At 35.5% G+C, this 24291-nt stretch overlaps 3 protein-coding genes and 1 non-coding gene across 5 annotated transcripts; 3 read left to right on the top strand and 1 right to left on the bottom strand.

The window, feature by feature from the left end:
• Positions 1 to 247: 247 nt before the first annotated feature.
• LOC107840272 (dynamin-related protein 3A) lies at positions 248 to 11821 on the bottom strand. 2 transcript variants are annotated; one of them, XM_016684091.2, is made up of 20 exons: positions 11226 to 11821; positions 8348 to 8630; positions 8241 to 8269; positions 8044 to 8145; positions 6746 to 6814; positions 6593 to 6652; positions 5604 to 5717; positions 5373 to 5421; positions 5085 to 5194; positions 4455 to 4547; positions 4233 to 4325; positions 4016 to 4153; positions 3518 to 3631; positions 3326 to 3421; positions 3143 to 3185; positions 2671 to 2819; positions 2428 to 2574; positions 1611 to 1663; positions 1332 to 1431; positions 248 to 921 (listed from the first exon to the last, which is right to left on the bottom strand). In XM_016684091.2, the coding sequence occupies exons 1-20, from the start codon at positions 11577 to 11579 to the stop codon at positions 649 to 651; spliced, it is 2469 nt and encodes an 822-aa protein (XP_016539577.1). In that variant the 5' UTR covers positions 11580 to 11821; the 3' UTR covers positions 248 to 648. The 2 variants fall into 2 exon arrangements, with proteins under 2 accessions (XP_016539577.1, XP_047251030.1); XM_047395074.1 differs by having other exon boundaries at positions 248 to 992; positions 11226 to 11763.
• Positions 11822 to 13456: 1635 nt separating this feature from the next.
• On the top strand, positions 13457 to 18507 carry LOC107840271 (methylcrotonoyl-CoA carboxylase beta chain, mitochondrial). The gene is made up of 10 exons (XM_016684090.2): positions 13457 to 13866; positions 14054 to 14173; positions 15241 to 15675; positions 15824 to 15914; positions 16055 to 16287; positions 16386 to 16550; positions 17182 to 17256; positions 17498 to 17629; positions 17786 to 17842; positions 17915 to 18507. Exons 1-10 carry the CDS (start codon positions 13666 to 13668, stop codon positions 18116 to 18118), a joined length of 1713 nt encoding a protein of 570 aa, XP_016539576.1. The 5' UTR covers positions 13457 to 13665; the 3' UTR covers positions 18119 to 18507.
• A 459-nt stretch (positions 18508 to 18966) lies between these two features.
• TRNAR-UCU lies at positions 18967 to 19039 on the top strand. The gene has a single exon. It is a non-coding gene; the product is annotated as a tRNA-Arg (tRNA).
• An 886-nt stretch (positions 19040 to 19925) lies between these two features.
• On the top strand, positions 19926 to 23966 carry LOC107840270 (thioredoxin M3, chloroplastic). Its single transcript, XM_016684088.2, has 2 exons — positions 19926 to 20561; positions 23341 to 23966. Exons 1-2 carry the CDS (start codon positions 20339 to 20341, stop codon positions 23658 to 23660), a joined length of 543 nt encoding a protein of 180 aa, XP_016539574.1. The 5' UTR covers positions 19926 to 20338; the 3' UTR covers positions 23661 to 23966.
• The last annotated feature ends 325 nt before the right edge of the window (positions 23967 to 24291 follow it).

The raw sequence follows: 24291 nt of genomic DNA, 5'->3' as shown, positions 1-24291 counted from the left end.
TTGGGGGTGAAGAAAATACTTACATAATACACGATCCACCAGTGTGACGTGCGAGCTAATCCAGTCTTATTTGAATTTATTATTAATAATGCACGATTAAACTGTAGATAGCAGTTGATTACAATAGCTGATGACTCCACATTATTGTGCATTTTTTTTGGATTGCCTTGGGGACCAGTTCAAATGTTCGTTTATAATTTTGACCACAAAAGTAGACCGGAAATATAGCATTCAAATAACAGAAATCTGTCTCGAAGAGGAATATAATTGTTCAGAAAATGATAAGAATTCGTCAATAGCATACACAAGTGATGAATGACGATATCTCCTATTATCGCATGTGACAAAACTGAGAAAGCAAATGAAGGATACATTTGCCAATTATCATACCAAAAGGCAACAAAACTAGCCTCATCCTATTAAGACAAAAACTCCCTATTAATTTTTTTCGTATAATGGGTTTATAGTTGGATAAAGAAAGAGGAACTACGTAGTTCAGGGAATAGAGATCAGCCTAGCAAACACCGTCCATGACAAAGAATAGTAGCACTCCAACTGCACCAGAGACAACGAAGGCTTTCGATGATGGTGGAGAGATCAAATAAATTTACTTATGAATGGGTTACCCACTGAACTTTTTTGAGTCTCCTATACACCTACTGTTGGATATATACCAAAATTATGCCCACTGCCATTCGAATCTGCACCACCATACATTGGTATCTGTAGCTCACCTGAATGAGATGCATTGCGCAATCTAGAGTTCCTAGGAGAGCACGTGTATGAATCAGTTGAGCCATTGCTTGTAGCGTACATTGATGATGTTGGAAGCCCATGAATCTTTGGAAGGCCTGTCGCATCAGTACTCAAGCTATAGCCCCTTTCAACTGTTTCAGCATCAAGTGGTAACTCCTCCAACGTCTGCAAACCAGAAAACATTAGCTCCAGCTGAACGGTACCCACAAGTAAAATCACCATAAGCCAAGCAAAACCTAGAGAATGATGAAAAACAGAACATAATAAAGAATCAGCATCACTAGGATATAGTTGCAGACGGTTTCACAAGGAATACAATGGCAAATAGAATATCCGCAGAACTGATTTCGCAAGGAGTACGTGCCAATGGGAAAAAGGGAAAAGTACAGTTACGAGCTACTGTGGTCATACTTCTTCGCAACATAGACAAGCTTTTCTGCTTAGCTCCTAAACAAAAGCCTAAAATAAGATGGAACTTATCAAAACCACAAACTTTTTTTTCAGAAAGCTTAGTGAACCTTGAAATGTAATATATGCAAAAATACACTCCTAAGTGAAAATGGTGAAGATTTGACCTTGAAAGCTTGCTGCAAAACACGAAGTGTCTCACATGTACGCTTTCTCTTTGTGGCTATCTCATCAGGTTCTTGCAACATTTCTTCGAGGAGGTTTTCTCTGCAAAAGAGAAAGCACCATTGATAAAACTGTGAGTACATGCAAAATATGTTGCATTTGAATTGGCTAAGCTGACAGGAACATACAATTACATAAGTACATAAAAATTCATGCGGCTAAGAAGCAGAATGAAGGATCAATGAGCCACTATCCTGTGAGGTAAAATCCACTTCCAATACCTGTAAAGTTTCTTGATAAACACATTGTGTAGATCTCTTTTGGTCTGATTTACCTGGAGAGCGGAATAACACCATTTTTGTCAACAAGAAAATTGTGAATCGAAAATGAAAATCATTTGAGCATTCTTACTAAAAACTAAAAAACAACACCTCGAGTCTAATAAAGCTAACAGACACCAGATACTTTTTCACTCATATAGGCTATTTAGAGAAATTGTGCAAACAAAACGTAATCGACAATTCCAACAACACAGAAATTTCCACCTGATAAAACAAAGAAAATTACAATTTTCACAGAATCAGCAATTGAGAAAAAGACCTGAATGGAAACTTGACTGATCAGTTGAGAAGATAAGAAGTTAGCGAAGGTAAAATAAAGAAAATTACTTTTCCTAGATATTAATTAGCCTCTTGTCTGTTGGCAGCAAACTGAACAGTACAACTAGTCCCCCGTGCTTTTAGAATATGACAAAAAGCATATTACAGTGTTTATTTTGTCCAATTTGTCCCTAAATTGTCTAAGATACAAGATATTACTACTTATTCTAGGGTCAGTGTAGAGCTGAAAATTATGCCTGAAAGAGAACATCTTTAAGTAGGAAATAAGAGAATGCGATGAGATGGGAAGAATTTTTATTATCATTTAACAGAACAAAGAAACTGACGGAATAGTAGATTTTAGGAATGCTTAAGACTACGACTAGATGGAATTGAAGAACCCCCAAGCACTAGTCCATTTAAAGGCCACTCACATAGATGTCAGAAACATCAAAGCATGAAATCAGTAAAGGACCGAGTCATTGTTATTCAGAATTACCAGAAAATGCATGATAGCTTTAGGTATTAGGTCTTCAATATTCTTCCTGACAATGTCATAGTATGACCTCAATAACAGTCTTGTGATGGCAATTACAACAGCCTCCTGATCTGAATGAGTTTCTGAAGGCCTCAAGACACTGGGGGGCTTCAAACAAAACATATAGAGATGTCATGTTTGATTTTATCACCAAGCTAATCCATTAAGAAACCATACAGTAGAGAGGGCCTTCAAAACTCATACCTCTCTCAAGTGGATCATTGAGAAAGTATGGTCGATGCTCTGTACAGGATCACTGAATTGCTTGCTAATGAAATTGTCTTTTACAGATGGACGATTGTTCGAGCCACCAAATATTGATGATATTCTCCAACTTGAACCAACATTTGATCCTAATGAAAATATGTCAACAATTACTTTGGCAATAAGACCCAGCAAAAAAGAAAATTGTAAAGATTATAAGGAGTCCAGAAAAAGGAAATAAATTTGTAATAAGCAGCAACAGAAAAATTCATGGCGTCCGACAAACTAAAGAGTACCATAAGCTACACAGGGACGGACTTTTTCATAAAGCCACATTTGCATTCCTTTTATACAATATTCATTCCTTTTTTGTCAATAAGATACTTGTCAAAATAACTAACAACTCATGTATGTTCATGAAACAAACATGTGACGTATATGACACATCATGTATCACCAGATGGCAACACACCTGACACTGTAGTTTTCTCGACCTCTGGAGCAAGCCGAACAACCTGTTCCCAGTCAAAAAAGAACACTAGTCAATGCAAATAATTTAAGTTTCTTACAACTTGATATTTCAAAAAAGTGCTATGTCAATCAGGGAGACGATGAAGAAAACAAACTTGGAGATTATGAAGCAGAAAAGGCCAACCTGATCAGGGACAAAACCACCGACTGATCTGGCAAGGATAGCACGTGATTTTAGACTTCTTTCAGAGGTTGGCGCTTTTTCTAGATCTACTCCGTCCTGAGTAGCAATATACAAACACAAAATTGACATCAGTATGACATAATTTGCAAGACCAATTGCAAAAATCTGTGAAACAGCAAATGAAGCATTTACTTTCTGACTTGGATTTGATGCTACAATCCTAGATGACTTGACCTGCTGTAACGCCATCTCGTGAGCTTTATTACCACCAATAAAATTTGGATGTGAAGTATTTATGTAATCCATCTGCAACAGAAAAAATAATTAAGTTCAAAAATATAAATATTTTAACAGCAAAAGATTCACAAGAATTTTAGTGATTTGCTAAAGCAATTCACAAGCTTTTCGAGCAAGATGCTTTTGAAAACTATGCAATGAGCTAATTTTTTATCTGAGATATTAGATGAGCATAGACCCTGAAACCATTAGTTAACTTGAACTGCAGAGCAATACGACAGTCGCAAAATTCAATTGTGATTTTTAAGGAAAGAATGGATTGGAATTCTAGCTTAATATTAAAAAAAAAGGTTGACATTTATCAATCAATTCAATAAACTTGATCATAGATGAAACCCGTTTTGTATTTAAGTATAAGCAAAACCAAATAAAACACCCAACATTTTGACATACCTCCATCTCAATAATGTGTCCAATCATTACTTCCGAAGGTCCCAGTCCTTCACGCAAAAAATTTCCTATAACCTCATCCATGCGCTTTCTCAAAATTGGAAACCGTTGCAACTCATTGACCATACAGCGATGGCTCATCTACAAAGGAATCATTCAAGTAAGAATAACATTATAAGAATGAATTACCGGAATAAAAAGGTAGTCAACAATGGCCTACTTTAACCAGCTCATCATATATAAATCTTGCACACTGAAAACTTGGTTCCATTAAACGTGCTATTTGCTTTCGGATGAGAACTTCAAATGGGACCTGCTTATTAACACAATAATTAAGATGCAACCAACCAGTTGTCATAAATACTGCAGCAAGTATTCGAGAAAATGTTGAACTATTGGCTCAAAAGCAAACGCAAAGAACAGGTTTATGCTTTGGAGTTACTTCTGGCACAAACAAAGCAGATTTGGGACCCGTTGCATTTTGAATGGCAGTTCGAATGTCATCATCAGTTAAATCTTCACAAGGATCAACTTCCTGCAAGAGAAAGAGAAATCTGATGAAATTTGATACGCAACTAAACCTAGGATAAACACTCCAATTATACGCATCACCATACTGATTATGCAAAGTTACTGAAAAGTTCTTGTGCCTGTCATTCACATTTTTTTACAGCCTTGAAGATTTAGAATGCTTGTATATGAGGATACCCTATTGTAAATATTTGTGGTTTATTGACAGAAGGAGCTAGTCAATAAAAGACTATCAATTATGCGGCTATTTTCCTGGATGAAAACCAACTTTATGAGGAATATTATTTATGGATTGTATGTGTGCACAGCCCTTAGCAACAATTTATGAAGACCGTACTGATTAAAATTTAATGCACAACAAAAGCATTATAAGCCCATCCAGGGTTGGACATACCAACAAAAGCATATATACTAGCTACGAATTGACAAAAATGGCATCAATGTCATTTATGTGCACACCTTAGCAAGTCTATAGATGAATTTTAATTCTCCAAGGAAGAAAAGAATAAAGTAGGCATTTCAAACATTGAAAGAAGTGCACCTCCAAGCTCTTCACAAATATTTCCTGGAAAATGTAATGAATTCTTGCTCCACCAGACAGCTCAGAAGTTGACATCTCTTCATTTTTGCCTTCTATCATTGAAGAGAATGCTGCTCTCAACCCAAACAAAAAAAACAACAACATTAAAAAGATAGACACTGGTAATAAGGTTAGAGGTGTAAATGGTCCGTTCATATGATATTTTATATTGGAAAGCAACATTAGTTATAGGAGATAGAATCTAGTAGATGACTACTATCAGATATAGCAAGGTTTAGGATATATTACCTTCACTGTACTTGGAAAGAATGTTCAGAACTAGAGCACCCATACCAGCCTAGATTCAGGGCATTAGTACAACGATGTCAATAAATAGTTCAGAAAGACTAGCTGAACAAATTACAGTGAACCTAGCAGAAAGAAACCCTCCAAGATTCAACAACTGGAAGTGATATGACAACAAATTCCCCAGAACTTCAGGCAAGTACCTAGCAAAGTAGGGAAGACAAAAGAAGTTACCTTTGACTCCGTGATCTCCCCATAGCTAGCGTGCTCCTTTACAGCAGACACAAGTGCAGCACTGATGCGTGATTTCAATCCTGGAAGAAGTGTTTTGATGTGTTGCACCAAAATCTGCATTAAACAAGAAGTTCAAGTTAATATCTCATTTCAAAGCAACAAGATGTGCCATACCACAACTAGAAAGCAAACAGCATGCATGGGAAATTTGCATTTCCCTTGGAATAGGACAATGGCTGGGATTTGGGTGAAGGTGGGTGACAACTACATCTAAACAACAAAAAGACAGCAGGAATCTGCTCCACAAATGCAAGTAAAAAAGGTGCAACCTTAACTAGGAAAGACAGCATTAACTCATATTTAGAGAAAATAACCCCAGAAATAGGTAAAAATCACAAGGAATACACCACTCTCATCCAACAAAAAGCAAGGCATGTATTTTTTAGAATAAAACAGCAAGGTACGTATTAGGAGACCAGATGACACATACAGAACATGCAACTAGGATTTGTCATACAGAAAAGAGGGTCCAGATTTTGATGCTTATTTTCAAGACGAAATAAGCAGCGTGGTATATAACTGGAAACCCAACAAAGGAAGGTATAACAAAAGGAAATTATACACTACATGTACAAACGTCCATGATGTGCTTCTCGTGTGCCATAACAGACATGGTTACTGTGCCAAAAATGTTCTTTTTTACAACCACCAGTGACAAGGTAAGCATGTTTAAGTATTCCTTGAAACATAACTTTTTGCCCTCAACGCCACTTCCTTTCTTTTGAATTCAACATGCCAATGACATTTTAAAACTCAGAAAAACCTTCAGAGGATGAAAATTATAAGTTACTAATTGCCCGCATCCCCACTCCCTTTCTTATTGTGGTTTCATGTTTTTGTTAAATATTCGGTCCTACAAGGATGTAATGCGCGGAATGTGGCAACCCAAGAAAAGAAGAATCACTGTTACTTTGACCAGCACAGATTACCTGGTTCAACTTTTTTGCTAATTGAGGTACACCACAACGATCTGCAAGATCATTATACACCTGCACGAAAAAAATAGATAAAATCATAAAATAGGAAATAGTTAATGGATATAGACATGAAATCAACTAAATAAGAGATGGTAGAAAACATACAGGACGGCTGCAGAAGAATTTCTCCTCAGCTACAAGTGCATCCTTAATACTTTGGTTCATCATAATATCCTGTTTTGAATAATTCAGCTATGGTATTAAAATCTTATAAAGCAAGTATATACGAATATTTATGATATATATGCACACAGATACTATTGCTCATATGTAGCACACTGTTATCTTGCTACCCCATACTTTTCTCCCTGATTAACAAAATCTTCAACTGTACTTGTATATACTAATAAATCCAGACTACTACAAGCAGTACACAAAGTAGAATTGTTGTATATTATGATCTGGCTGCTAAGATCTTCTGCATTTGAATACAAATTTTAAGATTTTCAAGTTTTTTCACTACTCTAAAGTTGCATTGTATCTTGACACTCGTTTTGGTCTCCTTCTGGCGTTCAAGGGCTATAATTTTCTCTATTCATTCATCTGTTCTTTAGATCTATTATAGGGTGCTACAAGTGCCTTAGACTCTTCTCTTTTCACACAAAAGGAAAGAGTGCAGAAAGGAATCATAAAGCTTGAACGGCTTATTGCCTCTATTGATCCATCATAGGTTTAATTGTAGATGCTTCAAAAAGAGTCCTTTTTTCCTTGGCTTTTGGGTTAGGGCACCCTATTAGTGCTTTTAATTATCCTTAAAAAATAATTGCATTATTTAAGGATTCAAAATAAAACATTGGTTTGTGGTATTCAATAAAGAACACTTTTTGTTCAAAAAAGAAAATCATACAACAAAATGAAAAGCTAGCAGCTCAATACCAGTTTAGCAGTCAAGAGATTTAAAAGAAAATGAGACCTGAAATGTATCCCATGTTTCAGACATGAAGGGAATTATGCAATCTACAGCACATTATTTGAAAAATAAGTATGCCAGCATTACAGAATTTCTTGTCCTAAAGTTGAAGATTTTGTTGTGCAAAGATGACCATGAAAATGGTCAAAACCACATATCTGTAAAGGTATCAGCTTAAATTTAGTAAGAGTGTCAAAAAGATGCAATTAGATAAACAAACTCACTCCCGGGGAAAAGAAAACTTGGTAGAGGTGCCTCATGCAGGCCATAAAGACTGTCGATATCCATTAAGAAATCGGAGAATTTTTCATTTTTGGTTCTACACCGATCAGAATATGCATAATACGAAAAAAAGGTTTTAAAAGAAATACAGTAACCTCTTATTCAACTCCAAAACAAACAAATGAAAGCTCAGATGAGCAAAAATCAAGAAAAAGCAAAATCCCATGAGATAAACCATATTTTCCATCAAAAGGGTAGCTGGATGTATTACCTCCTGATTACGATTCACTATACCAACATAACCAAGTCGAAGGGGAATCACTTTTCCAAGTAAAAAGTTACGAGCATCAGTACCCCTATCCATGATGTCCAACTGCGGAAACAATGGAAATCCAACCGATTTAAAAGAATTATCAGGGAAAAGATATAATCAACACAAGGATGAAATTCATTTCCTTTGATGCTAACCTTTGTGATGACTCCAATGGTTCGATAACCTGCAAGAAGAATCTCTCATGTAAGAAAGCACCTAAACAACTAAACTCTCTAGCATAGAATATAATGTTGCAACATACCATCAGGGTCAGCACTCCCAGCAATCTGAAGAGCATCTGAGTTGGCTAAGTCTGAATTAGCCGGTGTTACAGCCAATATTAAGCAGCTTGGGAGCTTAATATACGACAAAATCATTGTTCTGATCCGAGCTTCAATATCAGAAGGTTGATCTCCAACAGGCACCTTTGTTATGCCGGGCAAATCCACTAGAGTAATATCAATAACATTTGGTGAGAAAATTTTCAACCTTATCTGCTTGTCCGAGACACCTTTATTTGCTCCAGCTTCCCGTTCTGTCTCGGCCTAATGCCGATGATGAAAGATTGGCAGTTAGAGAAGAGAACGAATTACTGAAATTTCAAGGAAAAGATATCACATGAGCAATACACTCAGATGCATTATGGTGAGTGTCCTTCCCTCATGCAATCCTTGCCACTAGATGTTACTATGCATATATTTCCAAATCAAACTCCACGGTCAGTTTAATAACTATCTTATTTAAACATAACTGATGCACAGCAGCAGCAAACCCAGTAATCTCAGAACTACCATTTCTCCTTGCTATATTACAATAGGGAAAGAACATTATCCCTTTGAAAGATGACTTATATTCGCGTAGTTTTTCAATGACATATTGCCATGATCAAAGTGAATCCCATGCAAAAGAAAGAGGAGCGTCGATATGTAACTACTAAATTAGTGGGAGAAGTATACAAATGAGATGCCAACACACTATTTTACAATTTGAGATGAGTGATTCTCGGGGTTCGCGTACAATAACATCTAACCAATAATATCATCATAATTAGCAACACAATTTAAACGACATCGGTTTACACCCATAAGATAAAGGGGTAAATAGATCAAACAATCAATGACTTGAATTAATGGACAGGACATAGAGAGGGTGACCAACTACAACTACTTCTTGACTGAGGACAGTTCACAGTAATTGGCAATATAGTCTATTTCATAAAAATAAACACTTAATAATTTAGCCCCTAAAGATAAATTAGCTATTCTCACAATTGAAAGATGATGAACTAGTTTTTTTTACTGAGGTGTAGTTTCAATACTTAATAATTTAGTCTACTTCATAAAAATATACTTAATACTAATCTCTTAAGATAAATTAGGTTTTTTCTACAACTGCATAGATAAATGAACCCGTATAAAAGAATTGAGAAGTGCGGTAACTAGATCAATGCACATCATAACTTTTAACATTTCAAGGGGAGGTCTTGGTGTATGTTATTTGCTGATGATGTAGTTCTAATTGACGAGATCCGGGGAGGAGTTAAGGGTAAGTTGAAGGTTTGGAGACAGACTCTAGACACCAAAGGGTTTCGGTTGAGCAGGGCCAGGACGGAATACTTAGAGTGCAAGTTCAGTGACTTGACGCATGAGGCTAACGTGGTAGTGGAGCTAGATTTCCAGGCCATTCGGAAGAGTGATAGTTCTAAGTATCTTGTTCTATGATTCAAGAGAATGGAGAGATTGACGAGTATGTCACACACCGTATTGGTGCAGGGTGATTGAAATGGAGGCTCGCTTCGGGTGTCTTGTGCGATGAGATGGTGCCTCCTAAACTGAAAGGCAAGTTCCACAGAGTGGCAGTTCGACTGACTATGTTGTATGGAGCGAAGTGTTGGCCAGTCAAGACATCCCATATCTAAAAGTCGAAGGTGGCGGAAATGAGGATGATGCGATAGATGTGTAGACTTACTAGGAGAGATAGGGTTAGGAATGAGAGTATTCAGGAGAAGGTGGGAGTGGCTTCAGTGGAAGACAAGATGCGGAAAGTGCAGCTAAGGTGGTTCGGGCATGTGGCTTGTAGTTTCTCGTTCGTGGTGTCTTGGTGATGTTTGGGATTCCCAGATAGATCATGTATAGCATTACTCTGTGGGTGTTTCTTTTATTTTCTATTGGTGTGTTATCCCATTTTGTTTGCTGATTTATGTTTTTCATATATTGTTACTTGTCCCGAGTCAGGGGTCTATCGGAAACAGCCTCTCTACTTCATCCGAGGTAGTGGTATGGACTGCGTAGATTTTGCCCTCCCCAGACCCCACTTTGTGCGAATACACTGGGTATGTTGTTGTTGTTAGTAATAGTGCTCGGGAAGGACAAGGGTTAATAAGAACTTGAGTCTTCTGAATAACCCTTCATCTTCTAATGATCACTAATCAAAATCCGGCAAAAGCAATTCATAAGAGGAAAGAAGATTTAGTAAACCAGTAAGCCTAATAATAGATAGGAACTCAAACATCTTTTTTCTTTAGTATTGTTAATCCCCTGATAGTCATAACCTACTGCATAGGTTGATTCAGTATATGAGGCTAGTTAGGAGTTGGAAGAATACATTTGCTATTCAATTAAACTAACTACTTTCCTCTTGCACCATGCATACATATGGTAAGTTTGTTTGGGTGGTTGTGACCTATTGTATCATATATTTTTATTGTGTTGTTAGTTTAAATACAATGTTTGTTTTAATTGTCACTTAAATTTTATTATATCATATCGTTAAATCCATCATTAGGTGACAATGAGAAGTCTCATTTTGTGTGACGACCGATTTGGTGTGGTCGCGTCTACACCTTATAACCTTTTTTCTCATTTTGTCGTTACTTAGTACGTACTTAATAATCCTACTTTATCATTTCCCCTAACTTTTCATTGTAACTCTACTCATACCTTACTTTTCTGATAGGTTTATCATTCAAATTATTGATGTATGACATTATGTAACAAGGCATTAAAACAATACAATACCATGCATTATGAACAATACGTAACAAACATCCAAATAGAGTGTCAGGAAATTGAGAATTTAACATACATTGCAGTGCACCCAGTTTAAATCCATCTAATAGAAGTCTTGCAATTCAAAAATACCTGAATCTCCGACCGAATTTCATTGAAATCGTGAAAACGTTTGCCAGGATGGTGCAAAAACTCTCCCCATTCCTCATCATTACCATCATTATTATTATTATTACGCTTAATCTGAAGAAGCTGTAGAACAAGTGGACGCCTAGTACAAATATCAGAACCTCTAGGCAAAAAATCACGACCTACTAGTGCTTCAAGCACACTTGATTTCCCACTACTCTGACTCCCTACAACAGCCACTTGCGGCAGCTCAATGGTTGATTGATTTCCAAGCTGTGCGAATATGTCTTGCAGCTTGTTCACTATAGGTATTACTGAATGACCCAATGCCGCCGCCGCCGCCGTTTGTTCCGACATGGTTGATTATACAATGTACTATTGTAAAGGCACAAATCAATAGGACGCTCAAACTTAAACGACTCAATATACCATCCAAATTTGAACAGATTAATTATATTTTCATGTATTAAATTTACCATTTAAAATCAAATGGAGGATAAAATTCACTTTATAAATTAGATAAACAAATTGAAATAATTAAGGGTCAAGTCTCTCATTGTTGCATTTGATTGAAAATAAATAATTATTTTATAAAGTTTATAAAACTATTTCTTTTAAAGTTACTTTAATATTTATTTTTTAATTATTTTTTTTATTAAGTGGAATCTAGTAAAAATAAAATAGAGATGATGTTATAAAATAGTTGTCAACTATTAAAAAATAATATTATTTTTTAAATGGAGCAAAAAGAAAATGAGGATATATAAAATGAGATCGGAGTATATTATTTGTACCGAGTCTGTATTTATTGAGAAACAACCTCTTTAGTGTGTACGCTCTATCCTCGTCTGACCTCACTTTGTAGAATCTAATTGACATGTTGTTGTTGAATTAAGGGCCAAGTCATATTTAGATTTTAAAAAGAAAAAATATATAATTACTTCATTGATCTTGTTCGAGATTTACAAAAAGATGCCTAAACTTTAATTTCGATCTATTACCCCACGATTCTTCTTTATTTCGTTGCAAACACGCTATTTTGACTCCCTGCGTATACACACGCTTAACAGGCACGTGAAAGAGCTCAAATTTGACTTTTTGGATTAATTACAAGCTGACACGTGTAAAATAATTTAATATATAATTTATATATTTTTTTTAAATAATATTTATCTATTTTTAAAAATTATTTCTAACCCCCATCCACTATTGTCTTCTTCCCAAACTTCTTCTTCATCACCATCACTTAACAACATCAATTACAACAACAACAACAACATCAATTACGCCCACAACAACAACATCATCATCATCATCACCATAACCCCACAATTTCTTCTTCAACACAATGCCACCATTAAAGCTCCTCCATTGAAGTTTTTTTTTTTTTTAAATCATATCATTAAAACTCCATTTTGCAATTAAATCATATCATTTAACTACCTACTATTTTTTCTTCAACACAATATTTTTTTCAATATCATTAAAGCTCTTCGACACAATATCACCATTAAAGCTCTTTTATTGATTTTCTTTTTTTTTAAAGCTCCTCTATTAAAGCTTCATTAAAGCTCATTTAACTATCTTTAAAACTCAATTCAATCATTTATCTGTCCTTAAAACTCAATTCAATCATTTATCAGTCCTTAAAACTCAATTCAATCATAAAACTATTTTTGAATTGATTTGAACAAAAAAAAAAATTAACGGGAAGAGTGCTGGGCACGAGGCGACGAGGGGGAGAGGCAGGGAAGGTGCTGGACGCGGGGGAGGGGAGGTGCTGAATGCGAGGGGTGGGGAGTAAAGGTGCTGGATGGGGGAGGCAGAGGTGCTGGATTATGGATGGGGGAAAGAGGGGGTGGGGTGAGGGTGTTAAATTAAATAAAAAGGAAAATTATATTAGAAAAATAAAAATATATGAAATTAAACGTATTTGACACGTGGAAACACCTGATTGATGCGTGTATTTCATTTTCCTTGTTGTGATTGAGATTCAGCGAAAAATGATATGTTTGCAATGAAATAAAAAAGAATCGTGGGGTAATAGGTTAAAATGAAAGTTTAGGTGTCTTTTTACAAAACTCGAACAAGATCAGGGTAATTATGTATTTACTCTTTTAAAAAATATAAATATTGTTTTCAGAATAGTTTCTCAATGTTAATCTATTTTTCCTTTTTTGGTAAATATGAATTATAATTTATAGCAAAGTATTGCGAATTCTCAAAGTTAATCTATTTCTTTTTGTTCGGTAATCAAAGTTAATCTATTTTTTTTTGTTTGGTTAATAAAGTATATGTATTATAGCAAAAGTAGTGCACGTTTCTATCTATTTGCTGAGGCGCGTCCACGGAGGATCGGATATGCATAATAGTGTAGGGGTCTCATCCAAGTCTCCTCTATTTATAAGAAACTTAAAATCCGCCACATTCAAATCAAACCAAAATGCTGCGAATTTGGACTAGGAAATTAGCTTCACAATGCTCGATTCCTTGGCGGATGATGTATCCGGGTACTCTCATTTCGACCCGAAATTGCTCCATCAGTATCCTATCGGACACACTCGACCGGAGCTCCGATACGTATTCTCGCAACTCTAAAATCATGGATGAACTTGTTTCTCAACTTCATTCTCACATTCTCAAGGTCACCTTTTTCTCCTTTACATTCTTAGTTAATTAGGAGTTGTTTTTTGAATTTTGGGAGTAATTTGGAGTGAAAAGTTTACATTTTCAGTTAAATATAGTGCTAAAGTTTGTAATTGATTACTCGAGATGTGATTGTTTCAAGTATGTATGCGGGAAAAATTGTGAATTGTTTTTGTTTTTGTTAGGTTATGGAAGGAGGAGGAGCAGAAGCTGTGAAGAGGCATCGGAGTAGGAATAAGCTTCTTCCTAGAGAGAGGATTGATCGCCTTATTGATCCTGGATCTTCATTCCTTGAACTTTGTCAGGTTAATTTTTTTCATTTTTCGGAACCTTACATTCTCAACCAATTACAATTTTGATTGCTAGAAGCATTGAGACTCATCTTTGTGGGAATTATCAACTTAATTTTTGTTACGATATAATGTTACTTGCATGTTGAAAAAGGATATAAAAGAAAAATGATGCTTATGCAGTGAAATCTCAATTCCAGAACTAACCTACATATGCCACAGAACCACGGACTTGTAAAAGATTGAATTCCACTTTTCATTTGTCTATACGTGATAGAAATAATCTTCCTAAACATTTATCTTTATTTGATTCATTTTCATATCTTCTAATAAAATGTCTGCTTGTGAAATACTTAAAGTTGCTTTAATTTATAGGATTCACATGAGCAAAAAGACTTGCAAATTCGACAAGTTAGTAATTGATATTGTGATTGATATGAAGCTGATATTAGTAATCCAATTTTAATATAGGATGCTATGGCGTCGAACTAACTTTTCATATTCATAGTGAAGTAGAAGGCACGGGACTTATTACATGGCTAAGTAGGTTGCCTACTTAAGTACTTAATAGCGTTGAAGAGCCTTTTTCAGACCCCTCCATGTGGTGATATCCTTTCCCTTCTTGGTGAAAATTATTCGGTTCACAGTTTTGCAGTTTGTTTTCTTGCTGGGTTTTTATCATGATCCAAGCATAGATAATTATGAAAGGAACCAAATGGAAAAACTACTGCTTGTGCGGTTAGCATCATTCAGCTAGTATACTTGATCCTGGTTGTTTCATTCTCAAGTTCTCTTGAGCTGAATCATGAATTTCATAAGTTACATATGGTAACTACACACTGTCTTGAGGAACTAATATACTTGAGTTTATGCAAAGCATTTGAGAGTAGATGATTAGTATGATTACATTCTGATAAATTTGGTACTCGGGAATGTTGTCTGCACTTGTAGCATAAAAACACCATTTGTCTTCTGTTTATTCGTCGCTGTGGGGCTGAGTATACTTGTTTTTGTTTAAATTCTTTTTAGAAAAGTATCCTGATATGTATTTTTCTTACTCTAAATCATTATGGTAAATTTAGCTTGCAGGTCATGAATTGTACCAAGAGTCGTTACCTTCTGGTGGGATAGTTATTGGAATTGGAACAATACACAGGAGACTCTGTATGTTGGTGGCAAATGATCCTACAGTCAAGGGTGGAAGTTACTTTCCAATAACTGTCAAGAAACATCTCAGGGCACAAGAGATTGCTGCTCAATGTAAATTACCATGTATATATCTTGTTGATAGTGGTGGAGCTTTCCTTCCAAAGCAAGCCGAGGTTTTTCCCGACAAAGAAAATTTTGGGAGAATATTTTACAATCAAGCTGTGATGTCCTCTGAAGGTATTCCTCAAATCGCACTGGTATTAGGTTCTTGTACTGCCGGAGGAGCTTACATTCCTGCAATGGCTGATGAGAGTGTAATGGTCAAAGGGAATGGTACCATATTTTTGGCTGGACCTCCTCTTGTAAAGGTTACCAGTTAGCTTTCTTGCTCTGTGTGAAACATTGATATCTTTTATCATAATTAAGATAATAAACCATTTGAGATTTTACTAATTTAGGCTTTAGCTAAATGCCTTCTCTGAGCATAATGTCTATCTGATAGAAAACTTTTATCAGGCAGCAACTGGTGAGGAAGTTTCTGCAGAAGACCTTGGAGGTGCAACTGTGCATTGTAAGACATCAGGGGTTTCGGACTACTTTGCCCATGGTAAAATCCCCTCTTGCTATTAAACTTTTAGATTGTACTTCCATTTCCTGGGTTCAAACTTTTGGCTTATGCTTGTGGTGTCTTCTGCCGATCTTAATGTTTCCTGACATAATGATGGCATCTAATATCCTGTGTTGCAGATGAACTGCATGCGCTTGCTATAGGAAGGAATATTGTTAAGAACCTTCACATGGCTGGTGGTCCAGAAGTATCTGGTCAAACTAGAGCTGATTATAAAGAACCTTTGTATGATGTGAAAGAGCTTCGCGCCATTGCACCAACAGATCTCAAACAGCCCTTTGATGTTCGATCAATTATTGCCCGCATTGTTGATGGAAGTGAATTTGATGAATTCAAGAAACTGTATGGCACTGTGAGGCCCTTTTATTCCTTAATAAGTCACAACTGTCTCTCATTTGTTTTATATTATTCATTCATTTGTTTTCTGAGTGTACTCGTTGATACATACAGACACTTGTGACTGGCTTTGGAAGAATTTGTGGACAGCCAGTAGGGATCATTGGAAACAATGGGATACTGTTTATGGAATCTGCTCAGAAAGGCACACACTTTATTGAATTATGTACTCAACGCAACATTCCTCTGATCTTCCTTCAGAATATTACTGGATTTATGGTAAGCATTTTTTTCTCCTCCTGTGATGTAAGTGTTTGATACAAACTTGCTTTAATCAGTTGCTATTGACTATAATAAGGGGAAAAAAGCAAGCATCATGTGACAAGCAGTTGTATAGTCATATGAAATGAGTACTTATTGATATCCCATAGATGGATTTATGGTTCATCATGAAACACTTCATGATGAATTTGTTAAATGAATCTTGCAAGGCTATGGCAAAACTTGTAGAAGAACTCATCCATATCATCTGTTTCTTTTACATGACCTTTCACTTTTTATAGCCTATGTGCATCTGAACCATGTTTCACTTGTGATTTGAAAGCAATTACTTCCTATTGAAAGAACAAAAGGAACAGAAGCAGAAAAAGGGTAAGTAGTCCAAAATAGAGTTAAGCTGACTTAAAATTCTATCAGCATCTTGAAACATGAATGTTGGATGGGCGATTCAGATGCTATAGGGTGGAGTAAGTGGTTTATGCGGTTTCAGGGGTATTTCTGGTTGGCATCCTGAAATGAGTTTTGAGTTCTGAAATCTGAATGTGCTTCTTAACCATGTTTTATTGGGAGATTTTCATTTGGATACAGATCTGTCTTGAAAATAAGGTTAAGATGTTCATTAATTTGGTAGGTTGGGTCCAAATCTGAGGCAAGTGGTATTGCCAAAGCTGGAGCTAAAATGGTGATGGCAGTTTCTTGTGCGAAGGTAAACTTCAACTTAGAAAATGTCATAAATTTGGATTTATTTTGTCCTTTGAGAGTAAAGCATCATCAGAACATTTTGTGGAACTCCGAATCTACATAGCAACTATCCATACTCTATGATTCAGTTTATCAGTAATATACTTTTATCATTTAAGCCTGTCTCTTTTAAAGTTATGATTTCAGTCTTATTATTGAGGAATATACTGAAGACATTAACGTCTCCTGCAAATATATGAAATAAGGTTCCCAAGATTACGGTAGTTATCGGCGGAAGCTTTGGAGCTGGCAATTATGCAATGTGTGGACGTGCATATAGTCCAAATTTCATGTTCTTCTGGCCAAATGCTCGAATATCTGTAATGGGAGGTCCACAGGTATATGCTCTTCAGTGACACATTGATATATATATATATATATATGCATGATTACATCGTTTTACTTCCTAAATTCTGAATATGTTGCTATGCCTAGCAACTGTTCTTACTTACCGTGAAATTTTGTCGTTCTCATTTTAATCATGGATTAATAAGGCTGCTGGAGTCCTTGCTCAAGTAGAGAGAGCCACCAAGAAAAAGAGGGGAATTCAGGTAAGACATTGTCACCTATAGTTCTCTATATCATTTTGATTGTGTCCAGTAATTGACATGATTGTGTTGCAGTGGACTAAGGAAGAGGAAGAAAAGTTCAAGGCTGAAGTTGTAGAGGCATATGACAGAGAGGGCTGCCCATATTATGCCACATCAAGGCTTTGGGATGACGGCATAATCGACCCAGCTGACACAAGGAGAATATTGAGCCTTTGCATCTCTGCTTCCTTGAATTGTGAACCTGAAGCTACGAAATATGGTGTCTTCAGAATGTGATACTGCAAACCATAGCTGAAGAAATATGTTGCTGCCCAAGGCTTGTTTTGATTCCGTCTCCAACAGTGGAGGCACCAACTGCATAATCAGCTAGGTTACAGTAAGTTCTAAGCTGTGAAAGCAAAGATAAATTGGTTCCCTGCCAAGGACGAGAAACTCAAAGATTTACAAAAAAAAGAGTAGTTGGATTGTAGCAGTTTAGGTTGAGCGTGCAGTTAGTTCGATGAAGCTATGTTTCTTTATTACTGCTGTACTTTGTTCTGGAAGCTAATTACTGCACGTCTGTGGCTGCTGCTATTGTTATTGACTGAATTAAGTGTAAATGAGAAACACTTGATACAAAAGTGCCTACAATAAACATGGAAGATGAGAAAGCTTAATCCCTTCAATTTTCATGCCGATCATTAACAATTTCATTTCACTTGTCATAGTATAATCTTAAAATGGAAGAGACAGCCTTATGATTAATGCCAACAGTATTCATAATCCAACTTTAACTGTAATTGGGGGAAATAGTACCAAGAAACGGAATGAGATAATGCAGTTACGTTTAATAAGTTTGATGACACTCCCTCCGTTTCGGAATAAGTGAATTATTTGGGTATTTATTGGTGTTTCAAAATAAGTGAATCATTAATTTTTTTTTTAAATTTGCCCTTATGATTTGACGGTCATTTAATTTTTGAAAAAGTATTACAAGGTTAATTTTTTTTTTTGGGTAAAAATGAAAAGTTGTGTTAAATTTATGCTTTTAATGTTTTTTCCTTAATATGTATGTTAAAATGTAATAATTCATTTATTATAAAATGAAAGGAGTAATAATTAGTAAATCAGCCACTGCAACAGCAGCGCCCATGGCCTAATGGATAAGGCGTCTGACTTCTAATCAGGCGATTGTGGGTTCGAGTCCCACTGGGCGTGTGTGTCTAATCAAGTTTTTCATTTCTTTTGGTACTTTTTTAATTTATTTCTTTTTTTAAAAATAAAGTTATTCACTTTTTAATTATAAAAATAAAGACGATGAGGGAAAATAACGAGGATGAGGTTAGGTGGGGAAAGGTGGCAATACTGCAAGAAGGAAACTGCCAAAACAGAAACAAGAAATAAGAAAAGATAAAGACGTTTGTTTGTATTCCAGGTTTGGTGGTCACATACCCCATAAAATAAAATATCCCCACCCCACATAAGAAAATAATAGTAATAACTCGAGTTTTGATAAACAAATATTTGTGACTTGTCAGTGGCAGTCTCTATCAGCGTTCCATAGCAAATACTCTCACGTTTTCCTTGACTTACCCTCTTTAACTTGCCCAATTGCCGCACTCAATCAGCCAACAAAAACTTCCGTGCAGCACTCATTCTCCATTTTAGATAAGCATATTGCCAACATAGCGATCGGAGAATCGAAGCCTCAGCCATAATCAATCAATTTAATAAGATTACTATTTTTTTATTTAACCATTTAAAATGACATAAAGTATAATTACAATAAGACACTTTTTGTACTGTTTTTTTTCTAACATGAGACACTTCAATGTATAGTATTATAACTCCTTTAGCAAATAAAAATGAAATTTAATGAAAATTTTATCGACTCTACAAATTTTGATTTCTCTTCATTAATAATATGTACATATAACTTTCTTTTATAACAGTATAGATGAAACGTGATTTGAAATACTTATGAATATTTATTTATTTTAAATCGTCTATCGTAATTTTATGAAATAATTATTTTTATTAACAAATATTTAACATTTTTACAGTTGAATACACTTCAAAAATATTAATTTGTGAGACTTCTAATAATTATTGTCCAAATGTCTATTAAAGATTTCAAATTCAAATCCTCCCACTTATATTATCAATAAACCAGTTCCTAAATTGGAAATAATGGTGTTAACTAGCAAATAACAATTCCTACATAATATTGTAGCAACCGTTCTCTTTTAATAGAAGGAACCACAGAATTGTCTAATGTATGAGATGGATAAGTATGAATAATCTTATGAGTTCAAATCTCTTATGCCATCATGTATCTTACTTATTTTTACTATAAACGGTGAGATAAAATAATTTTAAACTTACCTTAAAATTATTATACTTATTCAACTTATTACACTATACCATACCAGATTACCCTGTATAGTACTTGTCATTGGCTAATAAATATAGAAATTTGGACACCTCTCTCTCTCTCTGCATTGTCTCTATTGCAAAATGGCTACGTGTGCTAGCTCTGCTACTCTTTACTCCAACGCTCCGTCTTCTCTCTCACGCTCTTTGTCTCTGCAGTATTCTCAGCTCTGTAACTTGCCGTACAAGTTTAATCAGTACCAAAATGTTCGAATCGGTCTCTCATTTGAGCACAATAAGGGATTTGGAACATGGAAAGCCTGTTCTCCTTCGCCTTTGCGAGTTTTCTGCCTCCGCGATATCAAAGGTAATATCTCATTTTATGCTTATTTGGGTGTTGATACGTACTTTTTTGGTTATTCTGGTGAAAATATGAAGGAATTTGAGTTTTGTTTTTTGCCGATTTGGAGATATTAATTGTGATTAATATGCTCATTGATTTGGATATATGAAAAAATTGCTTCGATCTGGTGTAATAGTAATGGTTGAACCAGGAAAATTAGTGGAATATCTGGTATTTTATGCTTATTTTGCTGTTGATACGTACTTCCTAATGCGTATTTGTTGGTTGTGCTGGTAAATATATGAAGGAAATCGAGTTTTAATTCGCTGATTTATTGTTGATAATTGTGATTAATGTGCTCATTGATTTGAATTATATGAAAAATTGTATCGATCTGGTCTAATGTTAATGGCTGAATCAGAAAAGTTAGTCGAATATATATCGGATCATGATTATTTTGTTTGATGTAAGAAAGTAGTTTTGTATTTGTTTGAGCTCCATTCTCATTTTCTTTTTCTTTTTTTTTTTGGTTGTTTAAGCTGTACGATTCAAAATACTCAAATTCGTACAGTAGAAATTCGGTGAAAGGGAATCATTAGGCTGTCTTGGCGTGGATCTCTGCTTTGTAATAGATCTGAGACCAATTATTTTTTCCTTGATGATTCTCTAATGCACCAAAAGATGTGGTAATGCCTTGTGCTAATGAAGTAGCCAATACCTACTTTTGTTCCGAAATTATAGATGGAGCTTTGTAAGCAGTGATAGTATGAGCCTGTTCCCTTGTTAAGTTGTAAGGATGCTTAAAATCATAGGTATCTAATGAAACAACAAGTGATAGTGATTTTGTATGAGTATGAGAAATGCAATTCTAGCTCGTTCTAGTTGTTATTCCAATATTGATAGGGTTACTTCTCACATACCAATATTGAGCAGTTGCCTTTGCCTAGATATGTGTTGGCTTCTAGTTGGCAACACTTCTTTTCTAGTTTTCTGTTAGTAATTGAGTCAAGATTTCTTTGCATATCAAGAAAAAGCAGATTAAAAAAAAGATTCTGCTGCAAAAGTTTTTCGACCTCCACCATACAAGAAGTATAGAAAAGGAGCTAACCAGAACTATTTCTTTTACCTATGAATGGGAGTGCTTTATGTGCTCCAGCAGTTTTTTTTTTTAAAAAAAAGAGCAAGAATTTTCAATTTGGACAAAGAAAGTTCCATATCATCCAAGTTTCTTTTGTTCCCCTTTCTCCATATCGTCACGTCATTACATGTTGTATTACCTTGCAGTTCATATCTACTTCTTGTAATTCCACTGTAGCTACACCAAAGTTTCTTTCCAATGCCTGGCATATCCAATTGAATGTTACCTGTTCTCTTAGCAGGCTAGTTGGATTAGGTAGCACACATGGGGAACCTTTTTGGGAATGCAACATATGTCCTCTTGTTGACATACTTGCATCACTATCTAAATTATCTCAGGCCTCATGTGTGAATGGAAGTGATTTGAAGTCCTCCATAAAAGTATCACCAAATGCTATTTTGCATTTGGAAATAAATATGAGCTGCACTAACATTTTACACCTGCAAGGTCCAAAACTAATGTTTTCTTTTAATCCTGAATGGATTTCAAACTAGACTTGTTAATGTGCTTTTAGGTATGAATAAACTTCTGAAAGAGAACAGTCATTAAAATATGAAGATCAAACGTTTGAGGTCTAGGTGCATCTTATTCGGAGCTTAGGAATCCCTTAACAGAAACACCTTAAGTTGTGCTATAACATTCTCAAGTTAAGAGTTTGACTATCTCTATTAAGTATCACCCGAGAAAGCACACACTAAGCAGATCTTTACCAAAGCCATATCTCCATAAGCATCCAAAGCTAGGCTCATTAGTAGTGAAAAAGCAAGCACATAGATATGTTTACGAAGCCAAGAGCGTCTAATTGTTTCCATTTCAAACTCCTCCATTTCTGTAGTCTGATTGTAAAAGATTTGTATGGTTATAAGGTGGCAGTTGAGAATTAAGTACAGATGTATCTCTATACTGCTTTTTTGGTGTAGCATGGCCACCGCAAATGACCCACAAGCCATGGAGAGTTTTTTTGTTCTTTACTTTTTCAGTAGTATTACTCCTCTGAAAATTTTCTGCTGCACCTTCTGGTTGCTGGATTATCAATATTGCAACCTTTTAATGATAAAAACAAAGGTGACAGTTGAGCATAGTTTGGTCTCTTGCACCAGTGGATGCTTTAAGATTCTCTAAAATGAGTGAAATCTTTGAAGTTGCAGTAATTGTGTGAAGATGTCCTTGTACACAGAAGAAAATCGAAAGCATTTAACAACTTTTTATACATCCACCTTACAGTGCACCGGGCTGCCTTTATACATCCTCCTTGCATTTGCTCAAGAGATCATATTTTGCTCTGGAAGGGCTTCTACCAGAAGCAATGGTTGTATAAATTAATGTTACAGAGATATTTTAAATCGTCTATTTCATGATAAAATGTCTACTGGAGAAGAATCAACAAATTTGGGATTGAGATTTAGTGATTGATATGTAAAAGGTCTGGAGTAAAATGATTGACTGAGAATGTGTCTGAACACTATGCTAGTATTTAAATTATACTTTAAAATCTTCTCATATGAGCTAGTGGTGTTTGTATCTTAGGTTGGTGCATTAGAGTTTTGGCTCATCAGTGTGCAGGAAATGGATTCATATATGAAGCATATGTGTGGTGTTTTATTTTAATCCAAGTTGAATTTTGAAAGTTTGTGCTAATAATTGCTTCCAACTTGCAATGTGCAGCTCCAGCAGTCACTACTAAGTCTTGGGAGAAATTGATACTGAGAAGTGATACTCCTGTTCTTGTTGAATTTCATGCCACTTGGTGTGGCCCCTGCCAGATGGTTCATCGGGTAATTGATGAGATTGCAGCTGAGTATTCAGGGAGATTAAAATGCTATGTACTCGATGCGGATAAAGAATCAAAAGTTGCTGAGAACTATGATATCAAGGCTGTTCCTGTGGTGATACTGTTCAAGAATGGAGAGAAATTTGAGTCTGTCATTGGAACAATGCCCAAGGAGTTCTATGTGGCTGCCATTGAAAGGCTTCTAGCTACTTAGATGTGGTTATGAGAACGTCATGGTTATCATATCAAGTTCAATGCTGCAAATGTGATTACTCTCTACTTCCATTTAAAAATTCTCTTCACCCCTTAGTGCCTTGTAATATTCTATGTTCTCTTTTTGCATCTTCTTTTTCCATGAATCATCAGTTCTTTTTCCTCAAAATTGACAGCTCTCCGTAAAAGCACATTCCTGCTTCTTTCTTCACAATGAAATTTGTATAAGGTCGGTGAACTTGTGAATAGTGACTGCATTAGTATGCTAAGGATTTCTTGTTTCCTAACGTGTTTTTTGTTGTTGTTACTAGTGACTTCCTTGATATATCTTGAGATAGATATTACTGGTAATACTTTGAAATTGGCATGGAATGTCCTTGTGGCCAGAAATTGTTGAAGCATTATAGATTTTCCTACTGAATTGTAGCAGGCTTTGTCTCCGGGGCTTGTTACTTTTTTGAGCTTTGCCGTGGACAAAAACTTGGTATTCGTGCGGAGAAGGAAAGAGAGACGGGTTCTTTTATGCTACAAGTTTTACAACTACGTACCACTCACTGTCTGCTTAGAGATTTCTCCATTTCTCCATTTCTCAATTTATATTTTTTGTAGCAGTTGCATTGCATTAGGAAGGG

The sequence above is a fragment of the Capsicum annuum genome, chromosome 8 (assembly GCF_002878395.1).
Source record: "Capsicum annuum cultivar UCD-10X-F1 chromosome 8, UCD10Xv1.1, whole genome shotgun sequence".
Taxonomy (NCBI): Eukaryota; Viridiplantae; Streptophyta; class Magnoliopsida; order Solanales; family Solanaceae; genus Capsicum; species Capsicum annuum.
The sequence above is the reverse complement of the archived record's forward strand: the minus strand, read 5'-3'. Positions and strand labels throughout refer to the sequence as shown.